The sequence below is a fragment of the Balaenoptera acutorostrata genome, chromosome 1 (assembly GCF_949987535.1).
Source record: "Balaenoptera acutorostrata chromosome 1, mBalAcu1.1, whole genome shotgun sequence".
Lineage (NCBI taxonomy): Eukaryota > Metazoa > Chordata > Mammalia > Artiodactyla > Balaenopteridae > Balaenoptera > Balaenoptera acutorostrata.
The window spans coordinates 62,336,870-62,362,549 of NC_080064.1; the positions used below are offsets into that span (position 1 = coordinate 62,336,870).

General features: G+C 36.3%; 1 protein-coding gene across 1 annotated transcript in view; it reads right to left on the bottom strand.

The window, feature by feature from the left end:
- Positions 1–25,680, bottom strand: part of NEGR1 (neuronal growth regulator 1) — a 914,829-nt gene that overhangs the window by 193,451 nt on the left and 695,698 nt on the right. The window contains exon 5 of the mRNA XM_007182922.3: positions 3,733–3,853. Within this exon, the coding sequence (XP_007182984.1) occupies positions 3,733–3,853 (121 nt within the window). The remainder of the gene's footprint in view (positions 1–3,732; positions 3,854–25,680) is intronic.

The window sequence follows — 25,680 nt, forward strand, 5'->3', positions numbered from 1 at the left end:
CTATTTATAGGACTGTATGGTGATTAACAGAGGCCTTCAGTCAATAACAGGCACCAACTTGTGGGACATGTGAGCGAGCTACCTCAGAAGCTGATCCTCCAGCCCTAGTCAAGCCTTCAGAGGATCAGCGCCAGGTGACATTTGACAGGAACTAAGTGAAAGACCCTGAGCCATATCCCACTAACTGCTCCTGGATTCCTGACCCGCAGACACTGAGATAACAAAAGCTTACTGTTTTAAGCTGCTAAATTTTGGGTTGATTTGTACTTCGCAATAGCTAACTAACAATGGCAATGTATACAAGGGAAAGGACATGGGCTGAGAGGTTGACAAATCTAAAATGTGTCCCGACAGCATCTTTTAAGTGAGTGCTCTTAGACAGGTTAAGTCTCTTATGTTTCAGTTTTGTCATCAGTAAATTGAGGATAATAAATCATACCTCACAGAGGTCTGAAGAATAAATGAGATAGAATTTAAAGGTCCTGGAAAGTGATTTATCCTCAGTAACGTTTCTTTCTTTTCTTTAAATTGTGCTTCATTTTGCAGGTTTTTTTTTTTTTTAAAGGCTTTCAAGCATATTATTCCCAGCACACAGAAATGGAATGTACAGGATGTGGAAGAACTATAGGCAGAGATAAGATTAGAGATGATCAGGTACTTCCTCTTGTTTATTTGTTTGTGTTTATTTGTTTATATTTATTTGAATGAAGATCTGGCTTTGAAGATCTTGATTTAAGCGAGATGAGTTTTTATAAACATCCCCTTAAGTATAAGTGAAGACAGTAAGTTATTTCTGAATATTTTTTGTAAACCTCAAGTATAAAAGATCTCTAGGAAATAAAACTCAAGATCTTCTAAAAACTGTGCTCTGCTCCAACAGTCTCTGTCAGCCTCATGCTCCTGGTAATGACCTTGAGGTCAAGAAAACAACTTGAGAACATGCTGTATCTGTTTCGTTTCTGTCTGGTTACCTTGACTCCATTATTTCTGTGTCTTTGATGAAACCAATTGGGAAAGTATAAGTGAGTGTTCGTATGTGTAGTCTTTTATTTTGCTAACTTATAAATTGCCTGCAATGCCTTTACCCTGGCATTTAACATTGATATTTCAAATTATTTTTGATAGACTCTGAGGTCCCATGGACAATACTGGATGCCATAGTATAAGGGTTAAATCCACAGACTCTGCATGAATATTTGCAAGACTTCCTGGGCTCAAATCCCAGCTCTGTCACTAACTATAGACTTGTACAAATTACTTAAAAACACCGTGCTTTGGTTTCTCTTCAGCAAAAGGTGAGTAGTATCTATCTTACAGGTTTGTTGTGAAAATAAAATGGGTTAATGTTAAATAGCAGGTGCTCATTACATAGTTTTTCATTTTGATGAAATAAATATTTTAAATGGCCTGGGCCCTGAAAAGATAGCATGGTAGATGCTCTTAGTGAGTGTAACAACAATCATTCAGCAAGCAGAATTTTTCTCTCTCTTACTCCCTGCATATACTCAAATTTGCTTTTCTATAATATTAAGAGGAATTTATATATTCTAGTGGTATTTGAGAATTTGAATATTTCCTCAAATATAACTCTAACAAATGATAAATGTATACTTCATTCTGAAGTGAAAGTATGTTTGCCTTTGATAAGTGCATCTGATTTTCATAGCGGCTAGATTTTCTCGTGTGTGAGTGTATTGGGGAGGCGCACTGATTGGGGGGAATCTTTATCTACCGTTTTTAGCAGTGGTTCTAAACTCCTTTGAAAATCTAATAAAAGCTATAGTCCATCTCCCCACTTGGAAAAAAAAAATCACTGAAGCTATGACTGTGGACACCAATTGGCTCTTTGCTATCTTTGCTCCAGGCCAAGAAAGTGGGCTGAGGATTGCTGTAGCCTGTTTTGACAATGGTCACTGAATTTAGGAAAGGGGAGAGAGATATAGCAAAAAAAAAAATTATTAGAAACAAAATGGACTTTAGCAAAGGAGTTCTCACTTGTGCTGCTAACAATAGTACTGCTTGTTAGCCTTTAAGAAAGGTATGACACAGTTTCAAAAGTGACTTTGAAAGATATGTAAAATAATTTGTCATTTTTTAAAACTGCGCTTTGCGGAGAAACAGGGATGGGGAGGAGGGGCTGCAAGGACGTCCTAATGGAAGGGAGGGCTCTGAGCAGGTGGAACTGAGGTTCCATTCACCCTTACTTTCACAGATATCACTTATTGGGCTTCCAGAAAAGACTGCATTTGAACAAAGGGTTTCATAATTTTCAAAGGACTGAGAACCACTCTCCCAGATGTTTATCTCTAAAGATCATCACAGACTGAAGACTTCCCAGCCTGGATTATCAGAATCTGAGGCAGGTTATATTGCCAGATATGTAATCTTGTAGCATGGGACAAGGGTGACCACAGACCAGTTTATCTAATTCTAGGTATATAAAAATATAGGGGCTTCCAGGAAGATGCAAAAATTTAGAATTAGTCAAAGCATTAATTAATTAGTAAAAAGAAGTAGTAATTGAGCAGCCCAAATTGTAGAAGAGGTTGCATATAAAACAACTGTGAAAATTTTTAGGTAAAACCACTGTCAGTTATCCAAAACAAATGAGATAGTTATGGGGATGTCTTTTATTGTTAAGGCTGATGTTGAAAGAGAATATCTTCCATAAATCCTCTTTTGATTACAGTTTAAGAAACAAAATACCTGCTTATGTCACATCCATTCTCATCCATTGTGGCAACATCTAAGTTCTTATGTGATTTCACCTGTTTTCTGTTCAGACATTTAGCCATAATTAGTTATGAGCCATGACACTAATAAATAAACCCCATACGTATATGTTGAATAGTATGGGATTGCCAACATTTAGCCTTTTTGACTGAAATATGGAAAGTTCATATGGTCCAACCTAACATTTTCTTGAATACATATCTTCCCTAGTTTTGAAGCAAAAAAATATATATTATAGATAATACCCTCCCCTCTGCATTACATCTGCCATTTTACCCAGGGGGGCCTATTCTTCTTTGATGGCTTGATAAGAGCAGGTAAAGAGATCTGAATGAGCCCACTGGTTGAAAGTAAAGAGAAAGTCATCAAGTCCTGTCTTCTCTTGTTCAACAGCTCTTGCTAAGGCTTTCTGAAGCTCCTCAAGCTGCTCTAAAGTTAGAGTAGTCCTAAAATCCCCTTGGTTAGTCCTTCAACCATGTATTTTACCCCTCTACAGTCCCTTTAGTGATAGAATACTTAAGATGCCACATTCTATAAAACAAAATGTTAAAATGACTTGTGGGAGAGGCAAGCAGGTGAAAGGGTTGAGGATTATCAAGGAAGCCAGGCAGAGTCCGCAGCTCCGATTGCTTTTGGAGTGCTCTCATGGAAGCTGTGCCCAAGTCCTTTAAGAGCTGGTTTATTTCCCAAGTAAACATGGTTGCCAGCAAGAGCAGTGGTGTGCTGGCTCAGAAGGGAGGGAAAGAAATGAAATGCATCAGTGATGGGGGATTTGAAGGCATTTCTGAGATCATATAAACCAAAGTGGACATTTCTTCTGGATGCTATCAGCTACTCATCCCCCCCCCCCTCACGTGGGCCTCTTCAGTTTGCCTGCCCGAGAGAAGGCTGCTGAGAATCATTCAAGCCAGTTAAAGAAACCGCTTAAAGTAAATATCTGAAACACAAACACATTAGCTCAAAGTGCTTGAAACAGAGTAATAATCACAAGGGCCTTACTTCTTCTCTCCTTTGTACCATTCAAAGGTCGGAGGCGGCACACCTGCACCTTCGCATCTTATCAATCCACTGCGTCCTGGGGCCACAGTGCCAGATTTAATTTCCTGAATCGTAGGAGCAACTGAAAAGAAACAAAGAAAGAAAGAAACTGCGGGTAAGTTAAAATAATCTTCAACCGAAATATAGAGCACACATATTTTTATTCCTTCTATATTCAAAGTAATCTTATGCCTGATAGGCCAATGCATCACATTTTCAGTGTTTTATGCTTCTCTTACGAAACTAGTCATTTTCAGCATCATTTTTCAAGTTGGACAATAGATGAATGTTCCCAGGGAGTGCAGAGTAAATGCAATACATTTCGGCCTTGCTTCCTATTGGAAAATGGCATTGTTGATGGGAACATTTCATCTGTACTCCAGTCAAACTACACTCCAATAATAGCTCTTATTCACTGAGTGATGGCTGGGAGCAAGTCACGGGGTTTGGTGCTTTATGTTAATGATTTCCTTACAGAATACTCTAGGCGAGATGGCACTATCCCAATTTTACAAATGTGAGAACTGAAACTCAGAGAGGTTAAATAATTTGTCTAAGGTCACACAGCTACTTAGCTTCAGAGTTTGGATTTGACGTCAGACATTTTGACTCAAAGTCTGAGTTCTTCCCACATTCTGTGTTTTTCCCTACTCCCTATGCTTTAGCACGTTAGTGATTTTTTAAATGTGGTTCTTTCTACATAGAATGCTATTCTTCACCATTTCCACAGATTCAAGACCCAAATTTAGGGGTCAGCATCTATATACTCTTCCCTGTTACTCTGGCTGGAAATACCTTTCCCTTTTGAGTAGTTTATCTAAATCTCTCATACGACACACTTTCTATCTTGTATTGTAATTATTTATGGGTATGCCAGGCGTCTTTGTCGCTGCCTAAAGGCAGGGTAAATATCTGATTCATCTTTGCATATTCAGAGGTCAAGGCACAGTGCCTGGCACAAAATGATGCTTAAAAAGCTTCATTATAGCATAGCCATTTCTTTTATTCATCAAATAGTTATTGAGCCCTTGATACATACCAGGCCTTTCTCAAGGCACAAGCAGTAAACTCCCTGACATGATAAAGCTTACATTCTAGACAGGGGTGGGGGGGGGGTGGGGGATGGGGAGACAGACTATCAGCAGTAAATAAAATAAATAAGTAATTTAAATAAAATGTTAGAAGAAATATTGTAAAAAAAAAAAAGCATTAGAGCAAGGTAAGAGGAATTAGAGCAAGGAATGGGTTGCAATTTTATAAAAGCTAATCTGAGTAGGACTCATTGACAAGAAAAGGTTTAAGCAAAGATAATGCAGATGAGTGAGTTTGCTATGTGAGTATCTGGAGAAAGAGCCTTACTGGTAGAGGGAACAGCTTGCAGTAAGGCCCTGAGGCTGAAGCAAGCCTGGTTCAGTTGAGAAATAGCAAGGAGATCAGTGTGACTGAAGCAAAGAGAAAGAAGGGAGAGTAGCAGGAGACAGAGTGTGATGGTTCATTTTGCGTCAACTTGATTGGGTCACAGAGCATCCAGATATTTGCTAAACAGTATTTCTGGGTGTGACTGTGAGGGTATTTCTAGTGTGATTAGAATTTGAATCAGTGAATTCAGCAGCATGTTGCCCTTCCCATGTTGGGTGCACATCATACAGTCAATTGAAGGCCTGAATAGAGAAGGCAGAGGAAAGGAGACTGTCCCTTCTCTACCTGACTGCTTGAGCTAAGGTATCAGTCTTCTGCTCTCAAACTGAGATTTACACAACTGGCTCCCCTGGTTCTCAGGCCTTTGGACTTGGACCGAACTACACCGCTGACTTTCCTGGGTCTCTAGCTTGCAGACAGTAGTTTGTGGGACTTCTCAGCCAGCTAAGAAGTGAACCATTTCCTCGTAATATAATCTTTCTCTCTCTACCTCTGTCTCTGTCTTTGTCTCTCTCTATATATATACATCATATATATATCACATATGTATGTATGTATATGTGTGTATAGGTATGTGTGTGTATATAGATACACACATATATTATGGGTTTTGTTTGTCTGCAGAGCCCTGAATAATATATGGAACCAAAGGAGGAAAGATCAGATAGGACCTTGAGGGCCATTTTAAGGACTTGGCTTCTACTCTGAGTGAAATGGTGAACCACTACAGAGGAGGGATTTAATCTGACTTTGTTTTTTTTTTCTAAAGATATTCGCCATGTATTTCTTCTTTAGGTCTTTTTTTTTTTAAATTTATTTTTATATTTATTTTTGGCTGTGTTGGGTCTTTGTTTCTGTGAGAGGGCTTTCTCCAGTTGCGGCAAGCGGGGGCCACTCTTCATCGCGGTGCGCAGGCCTCTCACTATCGCGGCCTCTCGTTGCGGAGCACAGGCTCCAGACGTGCAGGCTCAGCAGTTGTGGCTCACGGGCCCAGTTGCTCCGTGGCATGCGGGATCTTCCCAGACCAGGGCTCGAACCCGTGTCCCCCGCATTAGTAGGCAGACTCTCAACCACTGCACCACCAGGGAAGCCCTGACTTTTGTTTTAAAAGTATCACATCACTCAGGCTGCCATGTTGAGAAGTGACCACTGCGAGGCCAGGATGACAGCTGTTGCAATAAGAAGACAAGTGGTGTTGGGAGCTCATACTGGGGTGGTGGCACCTGAGGCGTTGGAAAGTGACCAGCTTTGGGGTCTATTGTGAATTTGGAGCCAACATGATTTCTGGACAGACTTTTTTTAAAAAAAGAGGGTGATTTCACTTGACTTAAATAGAAAGTTAGAAATACCAATTGACTGAGATGGGTTAGACTGTAGGTAGATGAGTTTTGGAGGGAAACATTAGGAGTTGTATGCATGTGTCATTTTTTTTAATAGGCTATTTTTAGAGCCGTTTTAAGTTCACACAAAACTGAGTGGAAGATGCAAAGATTTCCCATATACTCCTTGCCCTAACACATGGATAGCCTCTCCATTGTCAATATCTCCTACCAGAGTGGTACATTTGTTACAAGTGGTGAACCTGCACTGACACATTATTATGACTTAAAGTCATAGTTTACATTAGGGTTCACTCTTGCTGCTGTACATTCTATGGGTTTGGACAAAAGCATAACGACACATACCCATCATCACGATACCATATGAAGTATTTTCACCACCCTTAAAATCCTCCTATTCCTAAATTTTCCTATATCTGCCTATTCATTTTTTACTACCTCATCACCCTCAGCAGCCACTGATTTTTTAATTTTCTCCATAGTTTTGCTTTTTCCAGAATGTTAAATAGTTGGGGTCATATAGCATGTAGCCTTTTCAGCTTGGCTTCTTCACTTAGTAATATGCATTTAAGGTTCCTCTACGTCTTTCCGTGGCTTGATAGCTCGTTTCTTTTTAGCACTGAGTAATATTCCATTGTCTGTATGTACCACAGTTTATCCATCCACCTGCTGAAGAACTTCTTGGTTGCTTCCAAGCATTGGCAATCATATGTAAAGCCACTGTAAACATCTATTTTTTGTGTGGAACTAAGTTTTCAACTCTTTTGGGTAAATACCAAGAAGTGAAATTGCTGGATTGTATGGTAAGAGTATGTTTAGTTTTGTAAGAAACTGGCAAACTATCTTCCCGCCAGCAACGTATGGGAGTTCCTATTGCTCCGTGTCCTCACTAGCATTTGGAGTTGTCAGTGTTCCAGATTTTGGTCATTCTAATAGGTATGTAGTGGTATCTCATTGTTTTAATTTGCATTTCACTGATGATATGATGTGAAGTGTCTTTTCATATGCTTATTTACCATCTGTATATCTTTGGTGAGGTCTTTGGTCCATTTTTAATTGGGTTGTTTGTATTATTTTTATTGTGTTTTAAGGGTTCTTTGTATATTTTAGATAACAGTCCTTTATCAGATGTGTATTTTGCAAATATTTTCTCTCAGTCTGTGGCTTGTCTTTTTATTTTCTTGATATTGTGTTTCACAGAGTCAGAATTTCTCATTTTAACGAGGTCCAACTTATCAACTATTTCTTCCATGAATTGTGCCTTTGGTATTGTATCTAAAAAGTCATCACCAATCCCAAGGTCATCTAGATTTTCTCCTATGCTATCTTCTAGTTTTATATGCATGTCATTTTCCATAAATGTTTTCTTTCCTACCAGTTTACATTTAACATAGTACATATTTCAAATAACACTATGGGAAACAGTTCAATACAACAGGAACCTAGAAGGTGCAAATACTAATTCATTCAGACAAAAGATCTGAGTAAGTGTGCACTTTGGATTTATTTTAAGTTTCTTTAGAAAGCAATAAAAAAGTACAGAATTTAATAATTTTTCAATATGCAGTGAATGTGAAAACTGTAAACACTCTTACAACAGAATATTGCCTTTCATTTAAAAAATACCTGAGCAGAGTAATCATTTTCTGTTAAGGGTGATACTTCACTTTGAAATTATACCACCTCTATTTCTCTGTGAGATTTTTATTCTTAATAGTAAAGTTTCAATTAGAAAAAAACTTGCAAAGAAATATTTTTTAAAAAGTGCTTGCTAATAACTTGGTGAAAAATAATAAAAAATGATTACCAGAGAAGTTTGAATAAGAAAATGTTATGAGATAATACACATACACACATTTATAAATACACAAATACAAACACATGCATATTGTCTAACACAATATAAGGAACCATTTGATAAATTTTAACTTTCTTTGTTAAGCAAAGATTCACATCCCCCCCTTATAAGGCAATAAAATTACAAAAGATATTTATAAATGAAAACCCACTTATTGTCAATTATTATGATACTATTTTGCTTGTGAAAAGTATAAGTAAGATTGTATTTTTACTCTTGTTCTCACAGGCTTTCATCTCTTTCTCTCTGTCACACTAAGAGGCCATAATCTTTTATGATATCCAACTATTATTGAAGATGAAATAACATATGCAACAGGAGATCCATCACAAGCTTCTATTGATAACCTGGTTAGTTTAATTACTCCTTGTTTGTCAAGGGGGCCATGACTCATTACAAACAAAACCATGAAATCCGGAACATTGCCTGAAAACCCAGGCATAATGAACCTAAATAAAAATCTAATTTGTCATTAAAAGGCTATTATGAAGTACAGTGTGCATATGGCTCAGCACTAGGTAACCATACAAGTTAAAGGGGCATGATCATGTTGTCTAGGGGGTTCACAGGCTGCTGTGAAGGACACTGAAAATGGAGAGATACTAAAATGACATACGGAAGCCTAGATAAAGAACGAAACAGGAATTAACACTTGTGAATAAGAAAAAGGCCTAAGAGCATTTTATGTGTTAGAGAATTAAAGGGCTATGGGGTGTAAGTAATAAATATGGAGAGGGGAGTCTTAAGTAGATTTCATTTTGAGGCTAAAATTATAAACTTGAACTTGAAAGCTGTACTGATTTTTCTTGGGGACATGAATGAACCCTTATGCTATTATTCTGCCTCTTTTGAAAATGACTGTTCAAGAGGCAGAGGATTCATCCACTTATTTATTCTTCATTCCTTCATCAATTCAACAAGTATTTTTACTGGGGACTACATTAATGAAAAAGTAACATTCCTGGCCTCACAGGGCTAATATTCTTGAATTTGTATGTGTGTGTGCATGTACATGAATATGCGAACAGTAAATACATAAATACACAGTACAAGAGCCATATGAACTAAGATGGAAACTGAGCAGGGTAAAAGAAAAAGGAATGCAAAGTGGGTTATTTTATATGGTGCAGTTCCAGAGCTCCTTATTGATAAGGCAATATTTGAGCAGAGAATTAAATGATATGAGGAAAGGAATCATGTGGTTATTTGTAGGAAACTATTAAAAAAAGAGGAAACAGAAAAGTCAAAGACCCTGAGTTGAGACCACTGAGGTAGAAACATGCTCAACAAGTTTAAGGAGCAGCAAAATGGTCAACATGACTTGAGCAGGTGAGAGGAAGAATCCAGAAGAGAAGGTTGGGTGGGTAGCTGGAACTCAGATTCAGAGGATCTGGTAGCCCATGGTAAAGCCTTTGAATTTTATTTTAAGAGGATGAGGTTTTGGAGATTTTGAGCAGAGGTGAGACATGGTTTGATTAACATTTTATGCAGATTTTTTGGCCAATGTGTGGAACATGTTCTGCATAGAGGCAGAAGAGGAAACAGGCAGAACAGCTAGGAAGCTGTTGTAGTAATCTTTAGGATGATGAGAAAATCATTGGCCAATCCACAGAAAAGGCACAAATTGAGAGAAAATTTAATTAAATAGATCACTGGTCACATTGGACCTGAGTCAACTCATTTTAGTTAACTGGCAGTGAGAAGATATTTTTAGTGAAATTCCAAGTTTACACCATTCTGAACCATATTACTTTGTATAAATAAAAGAGTTCTATGGCCACTGAAATGTCTAATTAAACCCAATAGGTTTCTTTTCTAGAGCACATCCTAGAGACTGTGATGTCCATATATGCCTTATGAATCTCTTATAGTATGGAGCTTTTCCAAATTTATGAGACCACAGAATTACAGAAAATTTTATATTGGAGTTCCTGTGGGCCTAATAATTCTTGGGACATATTCTGGATATGTTGGACAGTTAGAAAAGTAGATGTCTAATGTCTATTCCACATCCTATGTCATGTGATACATTACTTTTCAAGTCAACAGTCATCACTGGTTCAACAGACTTCTGTGTGCTTATGAGCTATAATAGACTAATGAGTTTTACGTGATGAAATTATTTGCATCAGAAGGATAGGGTCACTTGTTTGCTAGAAATATATACCTCATAACAATTATGACTAATTAAATCTCCAACAGTGAATTTTATGTATGCTTGGTTAAGTTGTACCAAACACTCATTTTCCACTGGAATGTTCCATGTTTTAGGAAATCATATTGGGCACTTCCTAGAAAAGACAATCAAATGGTAAAACCTGAGGGGTTGCTCGCAGGGCTTATTTCTTTCACCTTCACCATCACCCTCCATTTCTCTGTGAATTTTGGTCCTGGCCCAGAAGTGAGAGTAGGAGTGTAAATATATGCATGTATAGGCATTTTTATTTCTGGAACTGTTTTTCCTTCCATGGAGATAGTTTTTTTGTTCTACTCAGATGTAACTGCTTTTAATTACACCAAAGCAGCAAAGAAGGTGATTACTTGGCCCCTCAAATTCATAAGTACAAAGGCATCCTTTGGAATAGACTGATTTATGTGCAATGCTGAAATTTAGGCATCCCACCCTTTTATCAAATTGTATATGGTTGTGAGCTGAAACAATTGCACAGTGAAAAAAAATCAATTTCAGACAAATGTTATTGGACAGATGTGGGGAATGGCAAAGAACAGATGTTGGGGAAGGTCAACAGTGAAAGGGTCAAGAAGGGATATTTAACACCTGTGTGATTAGATGCTCATAAAAAAACGAGTATTCCCTTTTCATTTACTCAGTGGGATTATTTCCTTTTATTGTTTAGCCAGTCATTTCAGGATGAAGATAATTAAACGTGCTTCATTCAAAACTCCAGGCTCTGCAGGTGCAAGCAACAGAACCTCTGCATTTGGCACCCAATAAGCCTAATCCAGATTCAAGTTTTCTTAGTTACATGACAATAGCCACAAAGACCTTCTTCCTTTCTTGCCATCCTCAATGGGAGCTTTGGTTTTGTACAAAGTCTTATTATCAAAAAAGTGAGGGAATCGGAGAATTGCTTTAATAGCTTTAGTGAAGTGAAGTAGCTTCAGTGAAACTTTAGAACTTCAAAGGCAAAAGAATTTGATCACCACCCTGCCACCTCAAAATAATGGACAATGATAAAGGTGCCATGTTAAATAATTACAACAATAAAGAAGAGTGAGGAATAATAATGAGAAGTGAATCATGAAGAAATCCATCCTAGAGAAGCTACATAGGAGAACGCTGTGGTAAGTAAGTATGTTGACCTTGGTCTAGATTCTGAAACTTGTGAGCTACATTAAGGCAGCCTTGGTCAAATGCAGTTTTTGAAAAAAAAAAAAAATTAAGGTTTCCAGTACCTACCAGAGAACACATAATGTAAGACATGCCTGCTCAACACACTACTGTTACAGGTGAGGATGATGATAGTTGAAAAATTTCTTCCTTGAAGACAGGTTGCAACTCAGGGTGAGAAATATATGAAAATCTTTCCAAGGTTGTCATAGATCTCACAGAAATGGATCACACGGTCAATAAAACCTTTCTATGAAGCACATATGTCCTTATCTTATGGACTAATTTGATTTTAAAGAAAACTAAGAACTAAGAGAAAATTAAAAAAAATTATCTAGTTAGTTTTTTGTTTTTTTTTTAATCAGACTACTGTAGTATAGTTAAATCATAGTCTTCATGACATAAAGGACTTTCACATTGATTACACCTCTGGTCAGCTTTCACAGGGAGTGAAAATAATCCAGCTTGTAAAGTACTTCCTGCTTCCCCAAAACCTTAAACATTTACACAGTGGCAACACAGTATAGTAAAAAGGCCCCACTTTGCAGTCAAGAAAAAGTGGTTCTAACATTTATCATCTGAGTTACTTAATGCTTTTAAACTGCAGTTTTTGCGTCTGTAAAGTAAATAGTGCCTACTTCATAGGATTGCTATACAGACAACGTAAAACACTTCTTGGAAAGTGCTTACCTTAGTGTTTTGCACTGAGCAGTCAATAAAATCTTTGGCTATTATTAAACAGAATTATTACAAGTGAATAGGGTATTACAGCTATGTTCCCTTTAAGAGCATAGAATCATGATAAGATCCAGATAGAAAAGGAAACTAAGTTTTTTTTTTGTTTTTTAGGTTTTTTTTTTGAATCATTGTCTTCGTGCTGCAAGCATGTGATTAATTTAATTCAAAGCTAGACTAGTATATCACTTTTTACTCTCCCAGAATTCCATCATTATCCTGCTTTTTTACTGTAGTTAACCAAGAAAAATTTACTTTGTAGTGCATTTGTGGCAGACCTTGTCTTATGTCTCATTGACCAAGAAGTAAGAGGCTTGGGTTCAACAATGTGATAGAATATCACACATAGGTGTCCCTTCTAGAAAGATGTGTAACTGTGGAGGTATGTCATGTGTTAGGGCATATACAAAATCAATGTACTAATTCAGTTAAGCATATGATGAGGTCATTTTCTCTTTCAAAAGAATGACAATGATAAGAATTTTGCATGTAAACTAAACTTCAATATTCAATATTCATTATGACAGTGTACTAAGCGGTGATCTCTAATTCCCTTATGTTTACACAGGTGTGTAAAAGTAAAATATTTTGTAAAAAAAATTCAGAGCTAAGATCTATAACTGCGTATTAAGTCCGATTTTAGAGGCATTGGTGAAGGTCCTAGCACTGGTCCCCTAAACCCTCAAAGAAAAATCTGTTCATTGTTTAAAATTACAACATAAGGGATTCTTTTCCTAAACTCATGGTTTAATGCTATTATAATATTTAATCCTTTCAAGGGAGTTGAATATACCTAAGCTTTTATTAGTCAAAAATATTGTGGTGTGAATGATCTTATATTGTGTTATGAGTGTACATCTATGAGAAGCCGTTTATGGATGGATAGTTATGTTATTTGTGACTCATGAAGAAGTAGATGAAAGAACAAGAGAGAAAGGGTTATATAATGAGAAGTTTGTTTGTGATTAGGCAGAATTCATTCATATCATGCTTTTGGCAAGGGTCGGCACTACTGAAATTACAGCCTGAAGTAGCTGTCCCCTTGTAGTCAGCAATGCTCACTCCAGTGATGCATCCACTGTAAAATATGTCTGAGATTTATTGGGCCACCAGCTGTATCAATAGGAATTAAATGGTTCACTGTTTTCCTAGCTGTTCACCAGACTTTCTTTCTTTAGACTTCATTCATGATTTGCTCTCTTCTCTGTTGTCAGTCATGCTGAATTATAGCTGTATGTGATTGATTTGGATACACTGAACACGTTTGCAAGAATTGTGAAGTTGGGATTCTCCAAAGGCATCTTTTTTCCCAGCACATATGATCCTGTAACAAAAGTTGTCCATCGTACAAACCTTCAAATTCTTAAATATTTGAATGCATTCTTCTCATATTGAAGCTGTTATAAATTTCCTGATATAAAAATTATTTTTTAGTGAATCCTTACCCCCCTCCAAAAACACAGATTAGAAGAATTCAGATGCTTTCTATAGATTACCTGTAAAATATGAAAATATCCTTAGGACTATTTTTCTCATGGGGAAAATTTTCTAGTTGTATTAATCAGTTAAGATATGCTGTTTAAGCCTCTATTATGTTTATTGTCATGCTTTAAGTCATGGTACATTTTTAAAGCTTAATATTGATCTCTCAGAATGTGAATAAACTAGACTTATATATAAATTTAAGATTTTTGCAGTTAATCAGTGTAGAATAAATGATAGCAATAAAGATTTAATCTGTAATAGATGGGGATAGCATTGGTAGAATCTTTCCTTAGGCTAATTTTTAATCTGTTCATGTTTCCCTCTGGTCTCAGGGCCAGCTTCCTCCAAAGACCTACTGGTAAATCTGAAGGCACCAAGGACTCTTGGGATGGTATAACTTCTGACCTCTGCAGAATAATCACTGGATCAGATTTCTTAGTTGACTGAATGGTTTATTATTTCTTCTTGTTTCTGTGGCCTTCAATAATCTTAAAATAGCACATTTTAAAAGTTGATTAAAATTCAGTTATTAAAATTGTTTAATTCTGAGAAATGAATAATTCATACTGCTAATATATTCTAAAGAATTACTTTCCAAACACACTGTCTTGGAGGGAAAGAAAAGAAAGCCTTTGAGTAGCTAGAAAAAAAAGGGTGGAAATTGAAGAAAAAATAAGATTTATATTACAGAAATCTAATTGTAAACTACCCATTTCTCCCTGCCCACTGCCCTCAAATGTATGAAGGAGAATGTTGGAAGTCTAGCAAGACTATAGGAAATATGTTACGTGAATGACATTTTCCAAAACTATAGGCACAGATTCTCTAGTAAGAAGATGAACATTAAACTGAACCACTTTTACCTCTCCATTTATTTCGAGTTGTCAATCAGCTGTGTGCTCAGACCTGCAACCTGGAGGTTTTCCAGTTATACTACTTCTACATGGTTCAAAGAGTAAAGCCACAGAGGTCATTACTGTGAAACAGATGTGCTTTATCCATAGACTTGCCATGGACTTATGAACAAGGAGAAAAACAACCTAGCAGGAAGTGATACTAGTCGTAGAATTGAGAGGTAGTTTTTCTTCCTATTTGAAAAACACAATATTGGACACTTCTATTTATAGAGAATGAAAGCTAAATCAGAGCAAACACAGTAAGTAGTAACTAAGACCAAAAGAATACGAAGACATAAAGTGGGAGAGACATTTTGCCTACAAATAGTGTATCTTAAAGAAATTTAAAGATGTGGGAAGGAGGGGTGGTAGAAAAAATGTAATTTTCAGAAACAGTAGTATGGGTTTATTTGGGACTAAGAATGTTTTACAAGGGAAAAAAAATGTCATCCTTCTTGAAATGATTAAATAAAACGTGGTTTGAGAAAACTCTGCCTAACAGCAAAAGCAATTTGACAACTGATGGGTTTGTCAAGAAAGGAGAAGTCTGACTAACAAATAAGAAATTCCATGTCAGCAACAGCAGCACATGAATAAATTATTAGCAAAAATGTTTAGGCTCTTTCCTCTTCTGCTCAGAAATAAAAAAACATATATATGCAGCTGATACCCTCCTTATAATCTCAATCTTATTTAGTGCCCTTTAAATCGAAATCACTAGATTCCTCTCTATTTACTGCTCTCATCCTGCAAAGCTTATCTGTGCATTTGATGAACAGTTGGTATTACCAGTTTATCAGTGTCATTACAAAATATTTCAAAGTCTTCAGGGACTCAATAATATTGTAGGTTCTACCTTTAAAATGCATCTTATCACTCCTCAACACCCCATAACTCTCATGCTGGTGCAAGCTAACACTACTTCCTGCTTAGAATATTGCAGGTCTCCTAACCCTTGCTCTCTCCACAGGCCATTCTCAATATAGCTTATGTTTTTTCATCCCTTTATACTTAGTTAGATGAATATATATGTATATAAAATGCATAATATATATTAATAATAAATAATAAATACATGTTGAATATACTTATTATATATAAATATATTATATTTATTTATATATGTAATTAAATTTAATATATTCCTTATTTAGATATGGTTTGGAACAAAGCATCTGAAATTAAATAGTTAACTTTAGCATTTCATTTGTATGTATAATATAATATCACATGTAGTACTATATAACTCAGCATTAAAATACTATGTACCTGGGAAGCAGAGTTCTAGAAAAAATGCAAGCAGTATTCGTCTATGGCTTCCACCAATATATGGTGCTTCAGAAAGCAATCACAGATAACTTTTAGGCTTACACCATGTTTCAATCAGCTATTGCCACAATAATACTGTGTAACAAATCACCACCTCATTTTGGTGACATATAACAATCAACATCTATTTCTCACTTATGTGTCTACTCTGTCATAACACCCATTAGTCAAAGCAGTCACATGGTCAAGCCCGTCATCAATGGGGCTGGAAAACAATATTCTATCTACATTTAGAGGGGGTTGGGAGTCAACATTGCCAAGGAACAATCTAGACTCTTACTCATAAGTAGAATTTTCTTTTCTTTTTTTTTTTTTGGCCACACCACACGGCTTGTGGCATCTTAGTTCCCCAACCAGGGATCGAACCTGGGCCCTCAGCAGTGAAAGCATGGAGTCTTAACCACTGGACTGCCAGGGAATTCCCAAGAATTTTCCAAAGCAATTTGGGCTCAAAGTCTCGTCCATACTTAAGCCAAAGAGAGTTATATATGTCTGCCTTGAAAAGGAAAGTTTTTTATCTTCTGCTAAGGAAATGGAGTATCTGAAATGAATTATGGATTTCAGAGTAAGCTAATGTGAGGAATATCTGACTGAAGATATACCATAGAGAACAGAGCTGCCATGGAAACCAAAAGAATAGCAAGTGCTATGCAAACCAAGTACTGTGGAAAGCTAGCATGTCAGGAAGATGTTGTTAGAGCACCCCGGAAAGGCTGATGAGGACTCACCTTAGGAAGACTCTCTGCTTCTTCAGCCACTACAAATGAAATGCATTTGAAAATTGGGAGGTTTTTCCATGTTCCTGTATCATCTACTGACAATATTTATTCTTGAGTTATTGTCTGTTCTCTTAATCCTTTATTTACTCAGTGCTATTGGTCAAGAATAGATTAAAACAACTCTTGCCTTAGAGAAGCTCAGGGCTCTAGTGGAATTAAAAACTGGCCAACGATGTGTCATAATCTTCTGTGTTTCTTTAACGCCTAGCCCAGTATGAGGGACATAGTGAACACTTAAATGTTCATTGAATAAATGAATGTGATGAATGATAATTTGTATAAAATATTATAATTCCATGACTTGCTATAATTAATCCTCCAGGTTTTTCAGCTCAATACAGTTAATTCCAATGAGTTAGATTCAATGTTGTGTTTATTATGTTCATGTAATATATAATTGATACTTAAGTACATCTGTATTGTATTGGTAAATATTGACATCATTGCCATTTGTAAATAATGTATATTTCTTTTTTTTTTTTTTTTAAATTTGACAACCAGTATTCTCTTTTTTTTTTTTTTTTTTAATTTTATAGCTACTTTATTTATTTATTTATTTATTTTTGGCTGTGTTGGGTCTTCGGTTCGTGCGAGGGCTTTCTCTAGTTGCGGCAAGTGGGGGCCACTCTTCATCGCGGTGCGGGGACCGCTCTTCATCGCGGTGCGCGGGCCTTTCACTATCACGGCCCCTCCCGTTGCCGGGCACAGGCTCCAGACGCGCAGGCTCAGTAGTTGTGGCTCACGGGCCCAGCTGCTCCGTGGCATGTGGGATCTTCCCAGACCAGGGCTCGAACCCGTGTCCCCTGCATTAGCAGGCAGATTCTCAACCACTGCGCCACCAGGGAAGCCCAATAATGTATATTTCTTAAAGAATTTTTTAATAAAGAAATTTTATTGAGCAGCATATGGAAATAACAAAATTTTGGGCATAATTCACCTAAAATGTAATCTAAAGCTAAAAATTTCTTTGAAAAAGTTATACGTTTTAGAAATAAAGGGCTGTATGTTGGCCAAATAAATGGATATGCTTGCTAAGGAAATGAGTATTTATTTTGACTAGAAATCTTTGTTGTTAGTTGACCTGAAATATATTTATGAGTCCAAACAATTTATTTACTTTGTGTATAAATTGCAGGATATGATTATAAACTAGAAAGGTGATCTGTATATACTGGGCATATTAGAAGCAGTTTATCTGTTTGTGTATAAAAGAAGCAGGATGAATGGTTCCAGAACAATGTTAGAAAAAATGTGTCCTGCTTCTGTTATCATTTTGGTTAAATGCTCAGTTTAGGATTTCTGCCTGAATCTGATTTCACCATTTTTTTTAAAAAGTGGAAATTCATAGTAGGAGGTGAGTATGACTATAATGTAAAAAGTGTAAAGACTGGTCAAGACATTGCTCCCTGTTGGGTCAATTATCTTCAGGCTCTTTCCAGTGTGTTCCACTGTGTGCCCCATGAAATAATGGTCCATTATGGTTTTATGTTCTTCTTACTGAAGTAATCCTATGAGGTGGTCTAATAGCATCAAATAACTATTTCAATGTGGTTTTGTGCATGTGTGTGCATGTGTGTATTAGCTCTGTTTCTTCCAAATCGAAATAACCCTGTATTTGGTAACTAAACCAAATATTTCCAGGGCATTTTAAATGCATAATTCATAAAAACCAAAAATGGTAAAACAATGTACAGACTCTACTGGCATTCATTTAGCTATAGAAAATATGCAAAACACTAGGTAGAACAGGTTTTGTTTTTTACATTTTAATGAGCTTTGGGATTTTCATGCATATTAGTTATGTTGCCCTAATTACTCATTATAATTCTAATGTGCATTTTATATTTAATTTAAATGCTTATAAAGATTTGGTATGGACAGTAAATTATTATAACTAGCATGTGCATAACGATTATGAACTGAATTTATTAACTTTTATACCAGGATTCTGTGTTAGTAACTTTCAGTTTCACCTTGGTGATTAACCACATTGTCTGATTAAACAAATATTTGTGTGGAATTAATTGTAAATGTCAAAACCAGTGTCAACTTTTTTGCTTTTTGCCAATTTTCATCAAATTTTATTTTTAGTTTCCTTAGCTTATTTAATTACTAGACAAGCTCATTTCAAAATATTAAAGTGTTATTAATTTTCTTAATTATTTAAAAGACTGTAAACTTGTTAACACATTTCAACAGGGAGCCCAATGTCAGATGATTAGAAGTTTTCTGCTAGGGTAGGTAAAGCTAAATGGATTTCCAAGATATCAGCTAATTTATATCCTAAACACAAAGGTATGCGATTTAAAAAAAATTTTATATCTTATTAACATTAAGAATAGTTGGCTTCTATCAACAAGAATTTCTCTTCCCATTTGGCACAGTGCATTTCCACAAGTCTTAAATGTTAAGTTTTTGCCAAATAATTGATAATTAGAATGATAAAAAATTTTTCTTGTAAAATTCAGTGAATTCACTTATGGAGGAAAAAAAGTAACCAGAACCTAAATGTGAATTAGACAATAACTTTGTCAGATGAGGTCTATACTTTTTCACTCCAGATAGGGTGATTTCTGACCCAGGTAATATTTATCTTCAGTGAAAAAAAGGAGGGTATAAAAGACAAAGATTATATAAGATTCAGCAAGGAGGTTTTTATCTGAGAATTTCCTAAATATAAACATCTATATAGTATAGCATTAAGGATTCAATTCAGATCTTAGCTTATGGATAGTTACTAGTTATGGGATGGTAGGCAAATATGGTAACATTTAAAATTTTAATTCCTGCCTATGTAATACAGGGATGATACAATCTACCTCAACAAGTCTTTTTTTGTGGCAATTCAATGAGATGTTGTATATAAAGAATGAGTATGTCTTCTTTGGAGAAATGTCTATTTAGGTCTTCAGCCCATTTTTGGATTGGGTTATTTGTTTCTTTGATATTGAGCTGTATGAGTGCTTGTATATTTTGGAGATTAATCCTTTGTCAGCTGCTTCATTTGCAAATGTTTTCTCCCATTCTGAGGGTTGTCTTTTCATCTTGTTTATGGTTTCCTTTGCTGTGCAAAAGCTTTTAAGTTTCATTAGGTCCCATTTGTTTATTTTTGTTTTTATTTCCATTTTTCTGGGAGGTGGGTCAAAAAGGATCTTGCTGTGATTTATGTCATAGAGTGTTCTGTCTATGTTTTCCTCTAAGAGTTTTATAATGCCTGGCCTTACACTTAGGTCTTTAATCCATTTTGAGTTTATTTTTGTGTATGGTGTTAGGAAGTGTTCTAATTTCATTCTTTTACATGTAGCTGTCCAGTTTTCCCAGCACCACTTATTGAAGTGGCTCTCTTTTCTCCATTGTAGGCTCTTGACTCCTTTGTCATAAATTAGGTGACCATAGGTGCGTGGGTTTATCTCTGGGCTTTCTATCCTGTACTATTGATCTATATTTCTGTTTTTGTGCTACTGCCATACTGTCTTGATGACTGTAGCTTTGTAGTATAGTCTGAAGTCAGGGAGCCTGATTCCTCCAACTCCGTTTTTCTTTCTCAAGATTGCTTTGGCTATTCAGGGTCTTTTGTCTTTCCATACAAATTATAAAATTTTTTGTTCTAATTCTGTGAAAAATGCCATTGGTAATTTGATAGGGATTGCATTGAATCTGTAGATTGCTTTGGGTAGTATGGTCATTTTCACAATATTGCCAACAAACACATGAAAAGATGCTCAGCATCAGTAATCATTGGAGAAATGCAAATCAAAACCATCATTATGTATCACCTTACACCAGCCAGAATGGCCATCCTCAAAAAATCTACAAACAATAAATGCTGGAGAGGGTGTGGTGAAAAGGGAACCCTCCTACACTGTTGGTGGGAATGTAAATTGATACAGCCACTATAGAGAACAGTATGGAGGTTCCTTAAAAAACTAAAAATAGAACTACCATATGATCCAGCAATCCCACTACTGGGCATATACCCTGAGAAAACCATAATTCAAAAAGAGTCATGTACCACAGTGTTCACTGAAGCTCTATTTACAATAGCCACGACATGGAAGCAACCTAAATGTCCATCGACAGATGAATGGATAAAGAAGATGTGGCACATATATACAATGGCATATTATTCGGCCATAAAAAGGAATGAAATTGAGTTATTTGTAGTGAGGTGGATGGACCTAGAGTCTGTCATACAGAGTGAAGTAAGTCAGAAAGAGAAAAACAAATACCATATGCTAACACATATATATGGAATCTAGAAAAAATGGTACTGATGAATCTAGTGGGAGGGCAGGAATAGAGATGCAGATGTAGAGAATGGATTTGAGGACACGGGGGGAAGGAGAGGCTGGGACAAAGTGAGAGAGTAGCATTGACATATATACACTATCAAATGTAAAATAGATAGGTAGTGGGAAGCTGCTACACAGCACAGGGAGATCAGCTCGGTGCTTTGTGACGACCTAGAGGAGTGGGATAGGGAGGGTTGGAGGGAGGCTCAAGAAGGAGGGGATATGGGGTTATATGTACACATATAGCTGATTCACTGTGTTGCACAGTGGAAACTAACACAACATTGTAAAGCAATTATACTCCAATAAAGATGTAAAAAAAAAAAAAAAAAGAACAAGTATAAGGAAGGCCTGGCATATAATGGACATTTGAAAATGTGAGGTGCTTTCACACAAACACTATTGCCACCATGATTCAAAGTGATTATTTTTCAGAGCAGTGTAGGCAGCTAACATTCATCTTCCTCAAATCCTCCAGTATGATCTATCCATTGATGAATGTGGTATGTGTATATGTACACATATAATTACGTATGCATATATGTATTACATATTCATTTGTAGGTTATAGGTACATAAATATATGTATATATTTGCATAAATATTTTATTAAAAACCACTAACTTGCCATTACTTGACCACTTAGGTTATAGATATAAAATCTCATATACTGTTCCATTGTTTACCATGTACTTGAATTCCTAGTTCAACTTTTGCATTACTCTTATGAAAACCATCATCTATAGACTTGTATGATACATATTTATGTATGCTATTAAATGATATTGTTGAATTTCTATATCAGTATCATAACTTTAATAGTAAAGCCATTATATATAACTATTACTATGTGCAAATTATATTATACAATTATGTACAGAAAATACATATAGTTGTATAGTAATATAGCATATTATTTTTATAGCATCACTATCAATAGTAATGCTATTACCTAATAATGCTATATTATGTATCATAACTGCATAAGTCTTTTAAAGTATTTCTAACAAGATTAAATTCTATAAATTTACTTTGAAATTACCATTGTACCAAATTGTATATTGTTTGTGGTAATCTATGCACAGCAATACAAGAGTAAATTAAAATGTTTTTTTTTTTGTTGACCCATTTCTTTGTCATCCATGCATTTGATCCAACACGTGCAATCTTACTACTCTCATAACTGAACAGTCTGTACTTTGTCCATACTTGGAGCTCCCTGCTACCAGCAGATGCCCGGGAATTCTTTGTCATCTCTTCAGTAATTAGCTATTACCATCTCTTGGCAGTCACAGATCTAATGTTTACACTTCTTAACTTTCACTGAGCTATTTCGAAGGCCCGTGAATTGTACTGTTGGTCAGTTTTCTGTGGTGCAAAATTGAATCTTGTGTGATTATATTGTGGGTAGGGTGGACTGGAGAGGTTTGAATCTAAAAATGTGAAATTGGCTCAGTTCACTTCAGCAGTCAAGGGCTGAACTATGGAAGTTTCAACAAGAATGGACGGTCCTGGGGGAAGAAATTAACTGAAGGTGGGAGCTGGGCAGAAGTGTTCATCTTCATGGAGAGTCAAGGATATAGGAGGGATTTTAATTTAATATATTTTGCTTCTCTCTATCCCCTTGTTCACCCCCAGCCAAAGAAGGAATGACTGATGTTTGCAAGTGTAGGCGAGGAATGGCTGTGTGTAGATTGACCACCTCTCTCTCTTTGGTCTGTGGTCACCAGCTCTCAGCAGGACATAAACATTCTGCTCGGTGACTCCATGGAGGAGTTTTACAAAAGCAGGCAGCCCACGTTGGGCAGCTTGTGGTTTGCTATTTTGTCTGTAATTGGAAGATAAGTTCACTTCTCATGAGTATTATCCCCTGGTGCACTGGACCAGAATCCTCAAGGAATAGGCAAGGAGAGGGGTTTAAGGAGCAAAATAAGCTTTCAGAGGTAGAGGTTTTTAGAGGGCCCAGGTTGTTTTGGACTTGGAGTTACAGGCACTCTGTGGGTAATTTTCATAGTCCTGTGGCTTTCTTTGAACTGCTCTGACCAGAATGCAGCTTTAAGTCTTAGGTGTGAGCTATATGGGATTTTCACACTAGCTTGTGGGTCTTTGTCCTGGATCTTTGTCCTGGGAGAATGACTTTTATGATATAGGTGAGCAGAAAAACTGTATAGAAACAGAGCCATTTTTAACTGGAGTGGCCTGAAGCAAGCAGGAAGGCCATGCCTGACCTTAAGTAAAGAACAGGTGGGCCCAGTGGGTGGCCCTAGCAAAACACTAGAACAATAAGCCAGGCCAACTAAGGCAAAGACAATCAGCACGAGAAGACCTTGACAGGCACCAGCCAAGCTGGCTTTAATGTGTAGGCTGCTGAAGCTTAACGTGGAACTCTCCTGGCACATGTAGCCTGGTAATGTAGATGTGGTGGGAATCTTCCACATTTCTATTGTGTTTTTTAGCCAAGTCTGTAGGATGAAAGCCCAGAACCTTTTAATAGCAATGATCCTGAGTTCCCAAATAGGTAGAAACTGCTAGTTCAGGTGCAGTTTGGTTTCTCTTTTATGATTTGAATTTGTATCAGGACTCAAAGAGAAGATTCTGAAGGGACTAACCTTGGAAACATGAGGCTTGTCCACAGCTCTGAAGAGTCATTTCCCACTACTGTGAGGCCAAGTTGAGTCTGGACTTATTAATGACACAGACTCAGGAAACAGCTTTTGATTGCTGAGATACAAATTGTGGCTTTATTTACAGAAGAGCCTTAGATTTTTATTAATAAATACGAAGGATTAAGGACCCTTATTATAAGGAGAATATTCCATCTTCTTGGATGGAGGTAGAGAAACAGTTCAATACTATTGCTGCAGATTCGAGCAATAAAAGAGGTAGTTTTTAAACCACCTGGGCAGAAATAAGTAATCAGGTTTGTTCAGAAAGTTAAGGAAGAAATGGAAAGATACAAAACATTTGTTTCAGTCATAACTGAGGAGTAGTGGATAAATCAAAACCAAAAAAAGGAATCCAGACTAATTAAATGGTAGAAGAGGGAGAAGGTATCAGCAAACAGTTGAAATCTTAGTAGCCAGTCCAGATAGATATGAAGGAGAACATGGCATATTAAAAACCTGAAGATGGTGATATATAGGAAAAAGGAATACTCAGTTTTAATTGCCCTCAATCAGGGTATCAGGAAAGGGACATATGCTAGTTATTTACTAGCTCAAAACAAAACAAGCAATCCCATTCCCCATCAAAAAAACAAAAAAACAAAATGAGAATAAAACAAGCTATCACTGGCTGCAGGGTGAATCTAATATTGGAGGAGAGACAGAGGGGATGAGAGAGAAGAGTCAGGAACACATTGTAGCATTTAATAAGGTTGAGGTACAGAAGTTGAGTTATAGTGGTAAAGACAGAAGATAAGGAAGGATTTGGGAGAATTATGTAAGAGGCAGAATGGATAGGACTGGTTATAGATTGGATATGAGGAGAGAGGAAGATGGGAATGCTAAAAATTACTCCCGGTTTTTGGCTAGCACAACTGGATGGATTATCATGACAGTGGAAAATAATGTTAAGTAGTTGATGACAGAAGGTGCCCACGAATCCTAAATTCAATCTGGGAATATACTGAGTTTGAGATACTCTTTGAAATAGGAGTAGGGTGAATAAGGAAAAATGTATAAAATGTATAGTGTGAAGAGTACCAACAGATTTGTCCTATGTCTCCCTTTTCAATCAGAGATGAAAAAATCAGGTTTAACAATGTTTCCCACAGTCATGAGGTTCTAGTAATATGGCGTATGATTCTCTACACGTCCTGTTGATGTGAACAGCTTTGATAAGCCTCCCTTCATATGCATATGTCTAAACAAACCAAATATGCCAGGGTGTTATTATATATTGTCAAGCTCTGAGTTTTTTTTAGAAACAAATATTCATTAAGTAACTTATATGTCCTAGAACTTCAGGGCATTTAGAGATGAATAAAATAAATTCCTCTAATTTCAAAGATTTACACGTTCCCCATATTATTGTTTGATTATTTACTGAATTATATATGATCACACAAAAGTAAAATATCCTAATATAAAATTAAAGGAGTGCTTAGTTTAACTGAGAGGGGCTTTACAGTGATTATTATCTTTAGGTATATAACTTGGTGTTAAGAAATCTGATTTCTATAGATAGCAAGGTAGTGACAGTAGAAGTCTAAATGTTCACTGCTTATAGAAATTATATAAAAATCTATATAAAACTTTTTAGATGCTATGTAATTATAATCACAGTGAAGGTAGAATAGGGAAGCAGTCCCATTGATGTTACTATAGTTAATCAAAATTTACTAAGTATATCTTTCTCTAGGAGGACTAGGAGAATAAAAGGAGAAGAAAGGGAAGAAGGTGAAAAGGATGATGGGAAAGAGA